Below are 13978 nucleotides of genomic sequence, written 5' to 3'. Positions count from 1 at the left end.
TGTCCTCTGATGTTACTCGACTGTGAGTGTGCACCTTAAGAAAGACAGTCTGCAGCTGACCGCAGTGTTTCCCACAGTGCTGCTGGGAGAAGATGACGGTGTGTGCTGGGATGCGGTGGTACGCTACCCTGCGGTCACCCTGCAACATCCATATCACGATGTCTGGAAGGCTGTTCTGGGGCTGGAAGATTGACGTAAAGGAAGAGAGAGAGAAATTAGTGGTAACGAGTTTTCTCATTAAAGGATAATTTAAATGAATAATAGTTTATGGAATGTGTCTATGCATCCATCTCTAGGCCAGATAAACTTTCAGAGAGGAAATGGTTGGTCAGCTTGTTTTTTTTCAAAGCTCATCACCTTGAATAACATTTAAAATTAATACTTGAATTCATTATAGGAAGACCAAGAAAAGGGAAAACTTATATGACGTTTGCTTAAAAATGACTCAATTTATTTATTTTTATTTCCTGTGCTCACTTTCACCCACCAGATATCAAGAGCTTCTGACTCAAACTGTAGCAGTTTATTTAAACGCACCTCTTCAGTCATGGTCCTCAGCCTGTTGGCCCAGTCCTCAGCCTGCTCCAGCATCGTGGAGAGCTCAGTCTCCGGGCCGTGTTTGAGAGCCAGCGCCGCCGCGGCGATCTGCTGCAGGTGGAGGGTACGAACGTGCCTCAGCGAGCGATCCAGAGGCGTTGCACACTGCCACTGATCGAGTGAGGGCAGCTCATCACTGGGAAAAGAGAGCAAAAAAGACGGGAAGCAAACATGGCAGAAAATGAAGAGTTCACCAGTGAGAAGTCACGGGGCTAATGATGTGTGCAGCACGTGCTGGTTGATAAATATCTTTTTTTAAAACAAAGAACAAAGATTATTGTCACTAAAAACAATTAATGTACTTTTAATGCTCCAGAGATGATTGCTGCTTAGCTCAATATTATGTATTGAGGCTGATGCAGCTACATGAACTCACTTAAACTGAGTCAGTTCCCTGGATAGAGATCATTTTAATTACTCTATAATTTAACCAGCAAAAATCTGTCGTTAAAGGAATTTAACTATTTTTTCCAGCAAAGTCTTAATGACACATTAACAAATAAAAACTTCCCTGGAGTTCCCTCCCTGCAATGAAGCACATATGAACACTTGGGAATAAGTGGATCACAATAAGTTTAAATAACACTGAGTTTACCTGCAGTCACTGATAAGCTGGTCCAACAACTCCACCACTCTGAGCTCCACCTCCTCCAGATCACCGCCAGCCTTTACTGCCAGCTGCACCCTCTGCAGGTTCGCCTCCTGGACAGACAAACCCGTTCACTCAGTTAAAGCTCAGCATACAAATTTAACAACCGACTCCAGGGAGCTTTGAGTTAAATTATTAACACTGATTTTTTTTAATGTAATTTTAGATAAAAATAGCATAAAACAACTATTATTTTCATGTTTAAATATTTGCATAAAAAATAAAGTATTTAAATCTTCAACTCGATTTAGTTGTAACAAGTACAGATGAAGACACATTCGGGCACACACCAGCCTGTCTGTGATGGCCAGCAACATGTTGAGAGCCTCGATCCTTGGCTTGATGTCCTCCCACTCAGAAGAGAGAACAACCACCGGCTTAACATTTCCCCATGGGAGGTAGTAATAGTGGCAACCTGAAACATATGCACACACACACATTTACATAGGCAGCAAGAATAGAGACAGTGCTGTAAAAACAATTAAATCATAGTTTTTAAATCACAATCTGCATGAAATTTATCTGCGTTATAAAAATACACATTTTTAATCATCTGAACTGCAGATCCATCGAAATCTGATACTGATCATTGAACACCAATCATCCTCTGTAAACTATATTTGACTTTATGATTTGAGAACTAATACATATTACCTGAAACATAGTTCTTTGTTCACTACATATGCTGTATATCATTTATTTATGCGTAATTGTTATTATTATTTTCACTCATTTACTGCTCAAGTGTACCACTTTGTTACATTTGAACATTTCTCTTGCTTTTCTGCACACACATTTAGGTGTACAGCAGACATAAACTACCCAACAGCTCAAGATTTCAGTCCTTTTTAGTTCCCTGAGTGTCAAATACTCTGAGTTGTTGGTATCTCACAGATAAACATAAGGTGTGTATTGGCATCTTAATCTGTCTCATATGGAAGATTGCAAAGGCGTCATATTTATACACACGGGGTAAGTGTAATATGTTTAGCATTGATGTTTTTCATGGCTATACCTAGCCAGCAAGTGAAAACTGAGGAAAACAAAGTTTCAAATGAGAAGTTGACTACACTCGTCTGGATGGCAAAAACTGTTAACGTACGCCAACTACACTGGGGTGCCAAGTGCATCACCACAGGCTTTAGTACGTGTCTGTAGTGGCAACCATTTTTTGACACGTCGGGATCTTGAAAATGTTTAAATTTTCTTATATTAGTACATAAAGTTATATTTTGAATATTATCCTTCTGAATGTCACACCGGTTCCAGCCTGACCTTTGACCTCTGACTCACCGTCAAACACTGCCCTGCTAAACTGAGTAGTGGAGGCCAGAGGAAGGCAGGTGTAGTCGAACTTGTTGCCGTAGTTGCCGATGCTGACTTCAAACTGGATGGCGTCGTCGACGTCCTGGAGGAGCGTGGCCGAGTAAAATGCAACGAAGAGCGAGAACTTCCTCTTCCTGAGAAACTTCTGCATGATGGCGAGGGGCGGGGAAAAGAGGGATCAGTGTATCTGTCTAATTATCCATCTATCTTTCTATCTGGAATCAGGTCCTAATCTCTCACCTCCACCACCAAAAGATCATCTGAGGGTATGTCTTCAGTTTTTTGCTCCGGCTTGTCCACCAGTTTCGTGGTAAGTTCCAGTAAAACCCGGCCTCGGTATGCCACGCCCTCCCCCTGACGGACAGAAAAAAGGGACAGACGCTGGCACTGTCACAGTTTGTCATTACAAACCCAGTCTGTGTAGATAACCATGGATAACCTTTAAACAAATACACCTCCACAGCCTGTACTGTACTGTAAAACATGTGATACCATTCCTAATGAAGCCTTGAGCTGAATGTTCTGATCCAACAACATCTTGATATTTTAAAACCAAAGGACACTGTGTGCTCATCTGATACAGACTGGGCCTGCACAAAAGCAGGCTAATTCTCTGCCTAATTCTCCTTTTTGTGCTCCAAATGGGTCCATAGTTTACAAAATGAACATGATATAGAATTCAAAAGGACTTGAAACTAGCCATGGAGATCATGAACGCATTAACAAAGATAAATAGGTTACTTTTCCCAAGTTAAGAGCCTCATGGGGGTCATTGAAGGCGGTGAACTCTCTGGGGCTGCCGTATAGGTTTACAAAACATGGACCAAACGTTGGCAGGAAACCAAGACTGTCATCCACTGTGGGGACAAAAAGGACATAATGTTTTATTATGGAGGGGTTAAGATGCAGAACTATGATTAGAATCAAGCAGGTATGATTAAATACAATTGCAGTGATTAGATATTTTCTAGATTTCTCCAAAATTTAACCATGATTGAAGGAGATTTGAGTTTAGAGAAGAGAACATCACAACAGTGAAGTGAGACAGTGCAAATGACTGCCCAACTCTTGCACACAAAAGCGTTACAGTACAGAGAGGATGGTGGACGTACTGCCAGAGTGGACGCTCCGTGGAGTCAAGTCATCTGAATGCGTAGAAAGGAAGGATGGTTCAGAATCACAGAACAAGAGGAAACAGATGTGTTTTGAACGCCACTCAAACTCAAAGCCCAAACACGACATGCAAAACACTTCAGCTTAGCTTGTTTGAAGTACATGACTTTAAACAAGGTGGGCAACCGAGTAATGGCAGAAAAAGGTACTTAATATAAAATACTTTTAGAAAAACTTTAGAAAGTCTATGAAAGATTAAATATTTTTGTCCCTGATTATTGTTATTTTTACCACATAAACAATGCTGATAAAGTTAGACCCTTGCTGCCAGAAGCAGCATCAACACTATGTGTGAGTCAGATTTGGAGGGAAATCTGGTTGATGGCCTTACAACATGAAACAGGAAATCACTCACAGTTATTGGCAACAAAAGTTAAAGAAAGGAGGAAAAGAGCTGATGAAAAACATGAAGGTGAGTGAATCACTTTTAACCATGGGTGGTTATTAAAGATGTACACAGCCACCATGGATCGTTAAGTCCTCTTTCGAAGCCTAAAGTTAAACATTTTTATTCTTGCCAACTTGTTTTGTTTTTTCAAACCAGGTGTAATGAGGGATGTAGTGGATGAAAAAGGGTCTTTTTTGCAGCACCATAGAATACAACAGAGTTTTCTTGAGTACTGCAATACTTCTGGCACAGTGACACAGCTTACTGCACTGATACAATAGAATAAAATAGAATAGAACATAATAGCCCTTTATTGTCAATGTACATGTACAATGAAATTGTGGGTGCGCCACATTAAATAATAAATATAAATGGTAGACTGCAGGAATTAATAGCAAAGATGAGAAATATATACGGGGATATACACAAGACAAGAGAAATGTATATAAAACACTTTAGAGAACATGTTGCAAAGTGCTTGGAAGTAGTGCAAAAATACTTGATCTGAGTATAAAGTCTGTATGTGAGTGGCCTGAGTGATGAAGGTTACTCAGACCATGGCTCAGAGAAGCATACAGTCCCAGCAGGACAAGTTCTCTACCTCTGTTCTGTACACTGTCTCATCTCCTTCAGAGATGAGCCCAACCAACAGTGGTGTAATCATCATACTTGACGATGACGTTTGTTGGGTGGGTTGGTGTACAGTCACATGTGTACAAGGCGTATAGTAGGGGGCTGAGAACACAGCCCTGGGGTGATCCGATGCTGAGTGACAGTGGAGGGGAGAGGTGGGAGTCGGGCTGATTGAGGCCGGTTGGTGAGGAATGTTCTATTACTTTTCTGGTGTTTCCTTATCATGGTCTGGTTAAAATGGCTCATTATTATTCACGTATTCCAGACAAAGAAGAAATTACATTTACCACAAGCAGTGACCAAAGCTCATGCACCTTCTCTTTTTTTGCAGCTGGGGGCATCAAAGACTGAAAACTCAAGCAGTGTCAGTGTTTCCCACACAAACATTACCGAGTTAGTCTTCATACATGCCACTGAAGAAACATCCATGCATTTTATGCACAAACCACAGGTTCTTTCTACGTAGCACTCATAATTCTTATTCTCATGTATATATGTTTGGCACTGATCACCACCTGCACTCATGTATATATCTTTCTACGTAGCACTCATAATTCTTATTCTCATGTATATATGTTTGGCACTGATCACCACCTGCACTCATGTATATATCTTTCTACGTAGCACTCATAATTCTTATTCTCATGTATATATCTCATGTATATCTCATGCACATATCTTTATTTCTTTCTACATAGCACTTTAATTCTTATTGTCTGCACTGAAGCACCGCAGCAATTTCCTAATGTTGTAAACCTCAACATCTGGCAATAAACCCATTCTGATTCTGATTCTGATTCATTCTGTGTTTCAAAACTTTACACTTCAAGTTTTCAAACGCTAAAACAAAGACATTAACTGAGATGTGCACATTTGGAAGTCACCACAACAGTAAAGACATGTTTATGAGATCCTGGTGAAAACTAACACACTAGCAAACCCATAAACTATAAAGTGATGCATTCAGTTAAAGTGGTGTATTTCAAAGCTGCACACACTTGAAGGCATTCCTTCAACACAGTCAAAATCTCAGTTTTAAAAGTGTCAGTAATACTGATTGTGTTGTGTGCACAACAAAGTGGGAAGGGAAATCCTATAATATGCACCACTTGTAAGGATGGTTTTGCTTATTCAAAAACAACTTATCCAGTAGAACTGCTGTCCAAGCACACAGTCAACAAGGTTAGCAAAAATTTCATCAGAGAGAGTGGAAAAGTCTGTTGTGAACACAGACAGCAGCACCTGAGACAAACAGTTATCACGTCTAATTGTTCAAGTAAACGTGTGAGCAAATGGTGTAACAACACACACACCGTGGCAGAAGTTGTTTAAAGTCTAACAGATGCATCTACTGATTCAGGCTGCAGCTCCTGAGGGTACTAAGTTAATAACTTAAGTGTTTGCAGGGAGTATCAACCACACCGATCAAACTGGGTCATTTCCTGAGCTGACGTGTTAAAAAAAATAAACCGAATAAAGCTCAGTGTTTGATCTATAGTACTGTGTTCACTTTTACCCTGTAGGGTGTAGAACTTCACTGTAGTCTGTCATACACCTGCCCAGAAACTTTACCGCAGCAACCACTGCAGGTCTGTTTGGTAATAACTAGCACAAAGATAATCCATGAAACAAAATGAAGCAGGCTGCAGGCTGTCAGTGTAGACAGTGCTGTTTCACTCATGTTTAAACCGCTCAAATTACACATATTTATATAAATAGAAGACAGAACTAAGGTTTTTATAGTTTTTTATAGTAAGTTGACGTTAAAGTTGACAAAAACCTTATTTTGACCTGTATGATCAGCTGAAACCTCGCTGAAAATATCTCTAAAACAGGTTGGGCATTTTCCCCAAGCTAATGCTAACTGCTTTCAGGCAGAGCTGAATGTGATGTTAAACGCTTCAAACAGTGTGATTATCACTGGATGTCAGTAATCAAACCAGGCAAGTTTCAACACTTTGGTGCAGTTTAAATCCAGCCTGAACCAGCCTAATCTGATCTGGTAGAGTCTAGTTCAGACTGGTTGCAACTTGTTACTCACCATCTATCTCTCCTCCGGGGGCGGAGATCTTGGACATACAGAGGTGGGTGGTGCCGATAACGTCGTTGTGACTGGCTCTATCCCTAAAATGAGAAAGCCATAGAAGGATGCAAAGCGCATAGGTCAAAATGACATAGGTCAAAATGTATCTTATACACTAGGGCGTGGTGGGATAATTAATGTTTCTATTTCTACGTGAAATACTAGGACTTATAAAGAGATAAAGTTAGTACTGAGCACAACTGAGTTCAGCTTATTGGTGTGGCACTGCACAACAGTCCCAATTCCTCATGTGGGAAATTAACTGCCCACCCCTATTTTTTGGTGGTGTCCCATCTTTTAAAGAGGTCAAAATAATATTGATAATGATGCTAAGTTTGATGAACAAATGTGAGAAAGGGAGATTTTAGCTGAAAATCACCAGTCCAGAATTCTGATCCTCATCTTCTCACACATGGAAGGAAACTGGGAAGAAGAAAGAAAAAAAACATGTACTTTCTAGTGACAATGAAAATACAACTTCTTGGCACAAGAATAGTCTGTCTTTATTTCTTACTCTGACTGGCATGGCCAGGCGCTGGTTCCACTGTGGATTGGCATTCTTTTCCAAAGTCTTAGTGCAAATCTGACAACGAAAAACAAGACAATCCACATTTGTTTTTATTAACTAAAAACGTATTTGCTTTCCAGTTTTATTTTATTTGGTTGTTGACTAACAATCATTTTATCAATGTAATTAACTTCTATAGAGTCATATGCACCGTTTTGCCAGCAAAGTGAATCTCCACCAGAGGATCCACCAGATTCTTCCTGTTGCTATCAAAGCCAAGAATCTGCCTCATCCCATCCATGAAGGCATCGTCCACTTCAGACAGAGAAGCATATTAGGAATCTTTATACATTTTTTTTTTCAAGCTTATCAAATGTGCATAGAATAACAACAGAGACTCACTCTGTGGCAGGTCTTCAGCTCTGAAGATCCTCAGGTTGAACGAGGCTCCTCTCAAAGACAGACCTGCAGGCCTCAACAGGTTTGATTCTATATCCTCTTTATCCTCCACACACTCACGTTTATCAGCCTGCAATCACATTAAAGTACAAATACTCACTTGTGATAATGAGTTGCACAGAAAAAGCACAACCATGTAAAAATAGAACAACTCATGTTACTTGATTGACCTCATAGCCTTCTAGGACTATTTTGTAAAAGAGTATGAAACTCACCGGTGGCTCATCTCCAGCTGCTAAGACAAACAAGCTGACCTTCAGGTAGCCTTTGACCCCAGCAGAGAGGTCGTCAGGGTCACAAAGCAGAAGCCACTTCCTCAAGAAGCAGTGCCCTGAAAAGAGGGGAGGAAGAGAGAGGTTTAAAGCCAGAAGCTTGTAAATTCAGGATAAACAAAAGCAGCTTTGACACACGTCAGGAGAAACTTTTCACAGTTATCCTTTCTCACACAAAGCCAGACATAATGACACCAAGCTGCAACCCATGGAGCATGTGACAAAAAACCTTAGCTTTCTGATTGGCATGGACCAAAAAGTGATCTTGATTTTCTAAATATTATATACAATCATCACCCTGGATTCCTATTTAGCTGTAAGCATCATTGTTTGACAGACTTAATGGATTTTAACACATCAGTATCACTGATATGAATATATCTTCAAATATTTTAATTTTGACTGCCCTGACAGTCAATGATAATACATTCAAATATGTTTTGTTTTGCTTTTTGTTCTCTTAACACTTGTATAAATGTTTGCTGGACCCTTTAAAGTGAGATGTTACAGCTTGTGAGGTCTATGAATACAGCTGTCCATCCAAGCTTGCTAGCTTTAGCTGATAACTTCGCACTCCAACTTCTTATCCAGATATCGTTATTTCTGGTCCAAAAAACAAAGTGGCAGCAGCAAAAACAATTACCACAGAGGGTTCAAAAAGTGGTTCAGAAAACCGGTGGGTGGCATCATCTAATGGTTCAGAAACATTTTCATACCTGGAAATACTAATGTGGTTTAGCTAAATGGACACAGGCAGTAGGCAGCACACAAGACTCTGACTTGCTAGTGTTGAATACACTGGACAGTTAACTGCATTTGCACCCTGACTCAATCTGACATCACAAAGTCTTTGGACCTGGCAGGTTAAAGACCATTTTAACATTTGTCAAGTTTTCATTTGCCAGGTTGCTGTGTAGAACAGCAGCAGTGCCAATGTGTGAGAACAGCTCTTCACTCATCCTTTTTCATAACCACGTATCCAAATCAGGGTCATAGGGATGCTGGAGCCTTTCCCAGCTAACACAAGGGAAAAAGTCAGGGAATAAGCCCAGGAACCCTTTTGCTGTGAGGTGAGGTGAGAATGCTAGCTGCCTGACTAAATGGCTAAAAGCTAAGTAAATGAAAAATGTCATCAGACTGATCAATCTGACATAATTTACAGTTTAGCATTTAGATCTTTGTTTAAACTTTTTCAAGCAAATACACCTAAAAATGTTTAAATCAAACAACCATATACTCACTGTGCTCATTGTAGATGGTGCCCACATCCATCTGTGGAAAACAGAACACAGAGACAGATGTTTGAGTTCTTCTAATTTCCAAAGCACACGTGCCCCCCCTCCTAATTTATCACAGTACACCGCAGTCCAATATTCATAGAAATCATAGACTCAAGTTAAAGCTCTTACCTTGAATTCACCTATCACGGCGTCAGTTCTAAGCGAACGAGAGTCACATACCTGAAAAAGAGAACGATTATAACTCTGATAAAAATAAGAAACGCTGATAGTGTTGAATTTCTCCCACACGCTGGATTTATTCAAGGTAAACAAATAAAAAAAAAAGAGAGAGAAAAACGTCACACTCACAGTGATGAAAATGGGTTCGTCAAACAAGTCTGAGGGTGTCTCGAAGAAGTTCAGGAAGAAAGTCTGTGGAGGGAAATAAATGCAAGTTGAAGTTTGAGTAAAAAGTAACATGTAAAGTTAGAATAAAAAGCAGCAAAAACATTTACTCACCTCATCAAAGACTGGGTTGTTCCCCTTTCTGATTCGGGTCCTCTTGGACTGCCCGGCAACTGCTATCTTAACAACAGGTTTAATGTTGATGCCCGGCAACTGTCGTCCCTCAATGACCCGCACACGAATCTGGAAGAGGACACGTGTGGACAGCAACATGTATGGAGTGTAAGTATTCCTTTAATGTGTCTTTTTTAAGTATTGTAACTAACCTGTAGATCCTGTGGTTTGTTGGGTAGCTGTTTGGGCTGACTGCTGGCTCCTCTCCTCCTCTTCCTCAGCCCTCCTTGGGTGTGGTAGGATGGCGGTGAACGTTTGGGCGTCTGGGCGGTGGGGGATTCCTGGCCCGGGGGCCCCTGAGGACCAATTATCACCATGGAGCGTCCATCGTCTGCTCCCTGGTCCTCTGTGGGCTCAAGCATCATCATACTCTCTGTATCCTCCTCGCCCAAAGTATCCAGAGAGATCACTGCACAGAAAGTAGTCCCAGGAAATAAATCTTGGGGTAAACTAACAAAATGGAGACACTGGGTTGGGCAAATGGAAACAGAAGAAGGGGAAAAAAACATACAGTGGTGTGAAAAAGTGTTTGCACTCTTCCAGGGTCTTTGTATGTTTTTGTTTTACACATAAATGTGTCAGATCATCAGATAAGTTTAAATATTTGATAAAGATAATAAGTAAATACAAAATGCAGTTCAGTTTCTAAATGAAGGTGTTGAGATCGCGCAGTCTGGAAAAGGTTACAAAGCATTTCTATAGCTTTGGGACTCAAGTGAACCAAAGTGAGAGACATTACCCACAAATGGAGAAAACTTGAAACAGTGGTGACCCCCCAGGAGTGGTCAGCTGACCAAAATATATATGTGTGTGTGTGTGTGTGTGTGTGTGTGTGTGTGTGTGTGTCATTACATCTGCTGTAAAAGTAACACAGCATCTCGAAAGGGGTAAACACTTTTTCACACCACTGCAATTATTGTTTCACTATATGACACGCTGAGGTTACTTGTGACCGTGTCCAGCTCCACACTGGGATTGTTATGAGGCTGAGGGTCCAGCTGGGGAGGAGGCTGAAACATCGGAGCCGATCCCGGAGGAGGAAGGTAGGAAACTTGCAGGGTCAGCGTGGCCTATGGGAGGCAGAAAACACAACTTGTAGAAGATCTGTCATGTTTGGCTGTGTGGCAGGCAGAATGTAGGACCCAAACGCAGGGCTTGGAGACAAAATGCTTAACTAAAGGTGGCAGCTTTATTGCTGGAGAACACAAACTAAAACTAGGTATATGAACGCTGAAAGAAAACAAAGAAAAGATAAACTAGAACTAAAAATCTTGCACTCAACATTTCATGACATGGCTAGAGAACATGGTGCTTACGCAAGAACACACAGCAAATGTGGAGGCCACAACAACAAACGGTCCTCTGTTTGTTGTTGTGGCCTGAGGACTGAGGACTTAAATACACAGGCAGGATAACGAGAGGAGGGCGAACAGGTGCACACTCAGCTGGAACTAATCATACATAAGAAGGCAAAGAGGAAGTGAATGCATAGGACACTTGTATATGTCTCTGGAGAAAGTACAGTAAAAGATGATGGAAGAGCAGGTCAGCGGATGGCACTTAATAAGTAACTTAACTGCAGTGGCCTTTATGCTACCCATGCTATTCATCTGTATCATCCGGGTTAGGCTTAGAGACAGAGTTTGCCACCCTACCTTCAGATTTACTAAAACTGATGCAAGACTGAGTTATAAAAGCATTTCACTCTGTGTTCAGTTGTTTTGGTGGTGGAAACTATCCAACGAGGCCAAAACAGTTATTTAAACCAGGCTGTGATTAATGCTGTTAAGTTTAAGCTTTTAAGACAGGAAGTCGTGACTTCTATTTAGTGCCTCTACAGGCCTTTTGAGGAACTGCAATTATTTTTTTAGCACTTTTTAGCAGTTTTATTTGTTTTGGGGTTTTTTGTGCCCTACAAGTTGGTTTAATTAAACTTAGAGAATTTCACTTCATCATACACCTCAGCACAAATTATGCATAAAACATGTGGCTCATTGGTCTAGGGCAGGGGTGTCAAACATGACTTGGCCTGGCAAAGATTCCAGTCTGGGACACTGGATCGCTTTCGGAAAATGCAAAGGAGAACATAATATTTGGACTTTTAATTGTGTAATTGTATAGTTTATTTGTATGAATGTGACAGGTGAGACCTGGAGATTTGGGACCGCCCCTGGTGGGCGGAGCTGGTCTTCGCTCCTTTCATAAGTGCAGGTGTGGGCAATTGGGTATTCCTTTGCAAACCTGAAGCTGCGAGTGCTTGGTCCGAGTTGGGCAAGTTGGTGTTTCTTAACTATGAAAGTCTGATACGCGTCCTTCCCCTAAACTTCTGTTAGAACGGTAGGTTACACAAAAATGTACCACTTGAGCTCTGGCTATTGGCAGAGGTTTACAGTTATTTGCACCCTTGTAGGTGGGAAACATTGCTCCCGTGAGAACGGTATAGTGGACTTCATCGCCACTGACCCACATTTATTAGGGTGTGACACGAACTTGTGGACAGGTAACAAAACCAATTCAGTGGAGGAATATTCCTGTGTTTTATTGTCCAGCTAGTGATCTCCTGTCTTTTATTCACAGAGTACCGAGCTGCTGCTTTGCCAGGTGGATTTCTGGCTGCAGGCAAAGGACCCGACACATCAGTGTGTTTTAATTTGTTTTAAACTGGTGTAAGCCGACAGACTGACTGCTGCGGCTGTCGATGGTTTTGGTTTTTGGTTTTACTTTTTCTGTATCAGTAGGCACCACAGATATTGATCCTTTTAGTATTTTAACCCCTTTATTTATATATATATATATTGTCGTAGACGGTGAAGGCGCTGCAGGGAAAACAAATCCTTTTTTTTTGTCTCCCCGCTTTTGCATGCACAGCGGTGGGCCCGAGTGAAGACGGCACTGAAGATTTGACTTTTTTTCTATAGTGTTTTACCCATTTGGGGTCATGTGTGAGTTGCCGTCCATGTTTTACCTGTGTGCTATGTCGATTTGTTTTTAAACGGTTCCCCGCAGCGCTTGTCCCGTCTCACGGGCAATCGCACAGTTTTATCGTCTCTAATAAGGTAACGTTTTTAATTGGTTTGAGGTGCCGCTGTTACACTGTTTCTTTTATTTTGTATTAAAAAAATTAAACTCTTTTAAACTGACTGTGCGCCTACGGCTCTGTCCTATTTTAAATAGGTACCTACCACGGGTCACATAAGCTACAACTTTTCCTACTGATAAAGACCTCCCCTGTAGCCATTTGTATTTCACCAAAGTAATTAAATTATAGATTTCTGTAGTTTAGTTTAAGCTCAAAGAGTTGTGCTGACTTTCCTTCAGTTGAAATAGTACTTCACTTTTGTATATAAGATATCTCAGGGATTAAATATGTAGTTAAACTTCTGCACACTGGCAGAAAGAACCGTTTCACTGGTCTGGTTCAAGTTTAAAGTGCAAGTTGTCCCTGGTTTAAATCCTGGACGAGCCCACCATTCTTCACTTATGGTTCTCTACCCAAACTCAAAGTGGCATTTAACCTCACCACCACCACCACCAGAAAAGACCTGTTTCCTGCACACTGTAATCAAGATGAGTTACTCTGTGGTAGCAGGGGTGGCTTCTACTGTTTCCTTCAACAGGAAAAAGCAGCTTAAGTGATAAGCTGTTATGTTTCTGTAAACAAACTCATCAGACTCGGCGTGTCCAACTCTGGTCAGACTACAGTTTCTGTGGAGTAGATGTTAAGAATGTGAATATCTTGACATGTTTTTCTTGATTTCTTGGCTCTCTCACTGAATCTGTGTAAGATTTTGTTTGTGGAAGCAAACAGTTGTAAGGGCAGATGCATCAAGAAATCTTTGAAGAAACAATATTAGTTTTATTTTTGTTTGTAACAGAGTTTGCGTTCTATGACTAATGAAGAAAAAAACTGATAAATCACACATTGTACATAGCATACAGTGTGTGTGTGGGTGTGTGCACATGTATGTGGCATCAATCAGGTCCAGTCTGACAGTGACAGGAAGACTTTGTTTTGGCTTCAGGAAGCAAGGATGGGGAAGAGAACAGTGTTTCATTTGCTGCTATAAAACACTGTAGGTTTGGCTGCCAAG

At 40.9% G+C, this 13978-nt stretch overlaps 1 protein-coding gene and 1 long non-coding RNA gene across 2 annotated transcripts in view; one reads left to right on the top strand and one right to left on the bottom strand.

Moving 5' to 3' along the window:
- LOC113014254 (dysferlin-like) overlaps positions 1 to 13978 on the bottom strand; it is a 70602-nt gene that overhangs the window by 36886 nt on the left and 19738 nt on the right. The window contains exons 5-24 of the mRNA XM_026155672.1: positions 10834 to 10957; positions 10040 to 10296; positions 9828 to 9956; positions 9678 to 9740; positions 9498 to 9548; positions 9330 to 9360; positions 8032 to 8147; positions 7760 to 7886; positions 7569 to 7672; positions 7364 to 7432; positions 7229 to 7272; positions 6808 to 6890; positions 3685 to 3717; positions 3314 to 3429; positions 2813 to 2926; positions 2540 to 2717; positions 1537 to 1661; positions 1193 to 1299; positions 538 to 733; positions 35 to 181 (exon numbers count right to left, since the gene is read on the bottom strand). Of these exons, the coding sequence (XP_026011457.1) occupies positions 35 to 181; positions 538 to 733; positions 1193 to 1299; positions 1537 to 1661; positions 2540 to 2717; positions 2813 to 2926; positions 3314 to 3429; positions 3685 to 3717; positions 6808 to 6890; positions 7229 to 7272; positions 7364 to 7432; positions 7569 to 7672; positions 7760 to 7886; positions 8032 to 8147; positions 9330 to 9360; positions 9498 to 9548; positions 9678 to 9740; positions 9828 to 9956; positions 10040 to 10296; positions 10834 to 10957 (2214 nt within the window). The remainder of the gene's footprint in view (positions 1 to 34; positions 182 to 537; positions 734 to 1192; positions 1300 to 1536; positions 1662 to 2539; positions 2718 to 2812; positions 2927 to 3313; positions 3430 to 3684; positions 3718 to 6807; positions 6891 to 7228; positions 7273 to 7363; positions 7433 to 7568; positions 7673 to 7759; positions 7887 to 8031; positions 8148 to 9329; positions 9361 to 9497; positions 9549 to 9677; positions 9741 to 9827; positions 9957 to 10039; positions 10297 to 10833; positions 10958 to 13978) is intronic.
- Positions 11793 to 13685, top strand: LOC113019229 (uncharacterized). Its single transcript, XR_003271992.1, has 3 exons — positions 11793 to 12224; positions 12298 to 12387; positions 12465 to 13685. It is a non-coding gene; the product is annotated as an uncharacterized LOC113019229 (long non-coding RNA).

Source organism: Astatotilapia calliptera, chromosome 3 (assembly GCF_900246225.1).
Source record: "Astatotilapia calliptera chromosome 3, fAstCal1.2, whole genome shotgun sequence".
NCBI classification, from domain to species: Eukaryota; Metazoa; Chordata; class Actinopteri; order Cichliformes; family Cichlidae; genus Astatotilapia; species Astatotilapia calliptera.
Note: the sequence above shows the minus strand (reverse complement) of the source record. Positions and strands in the feature narration are given on the sequence as shown.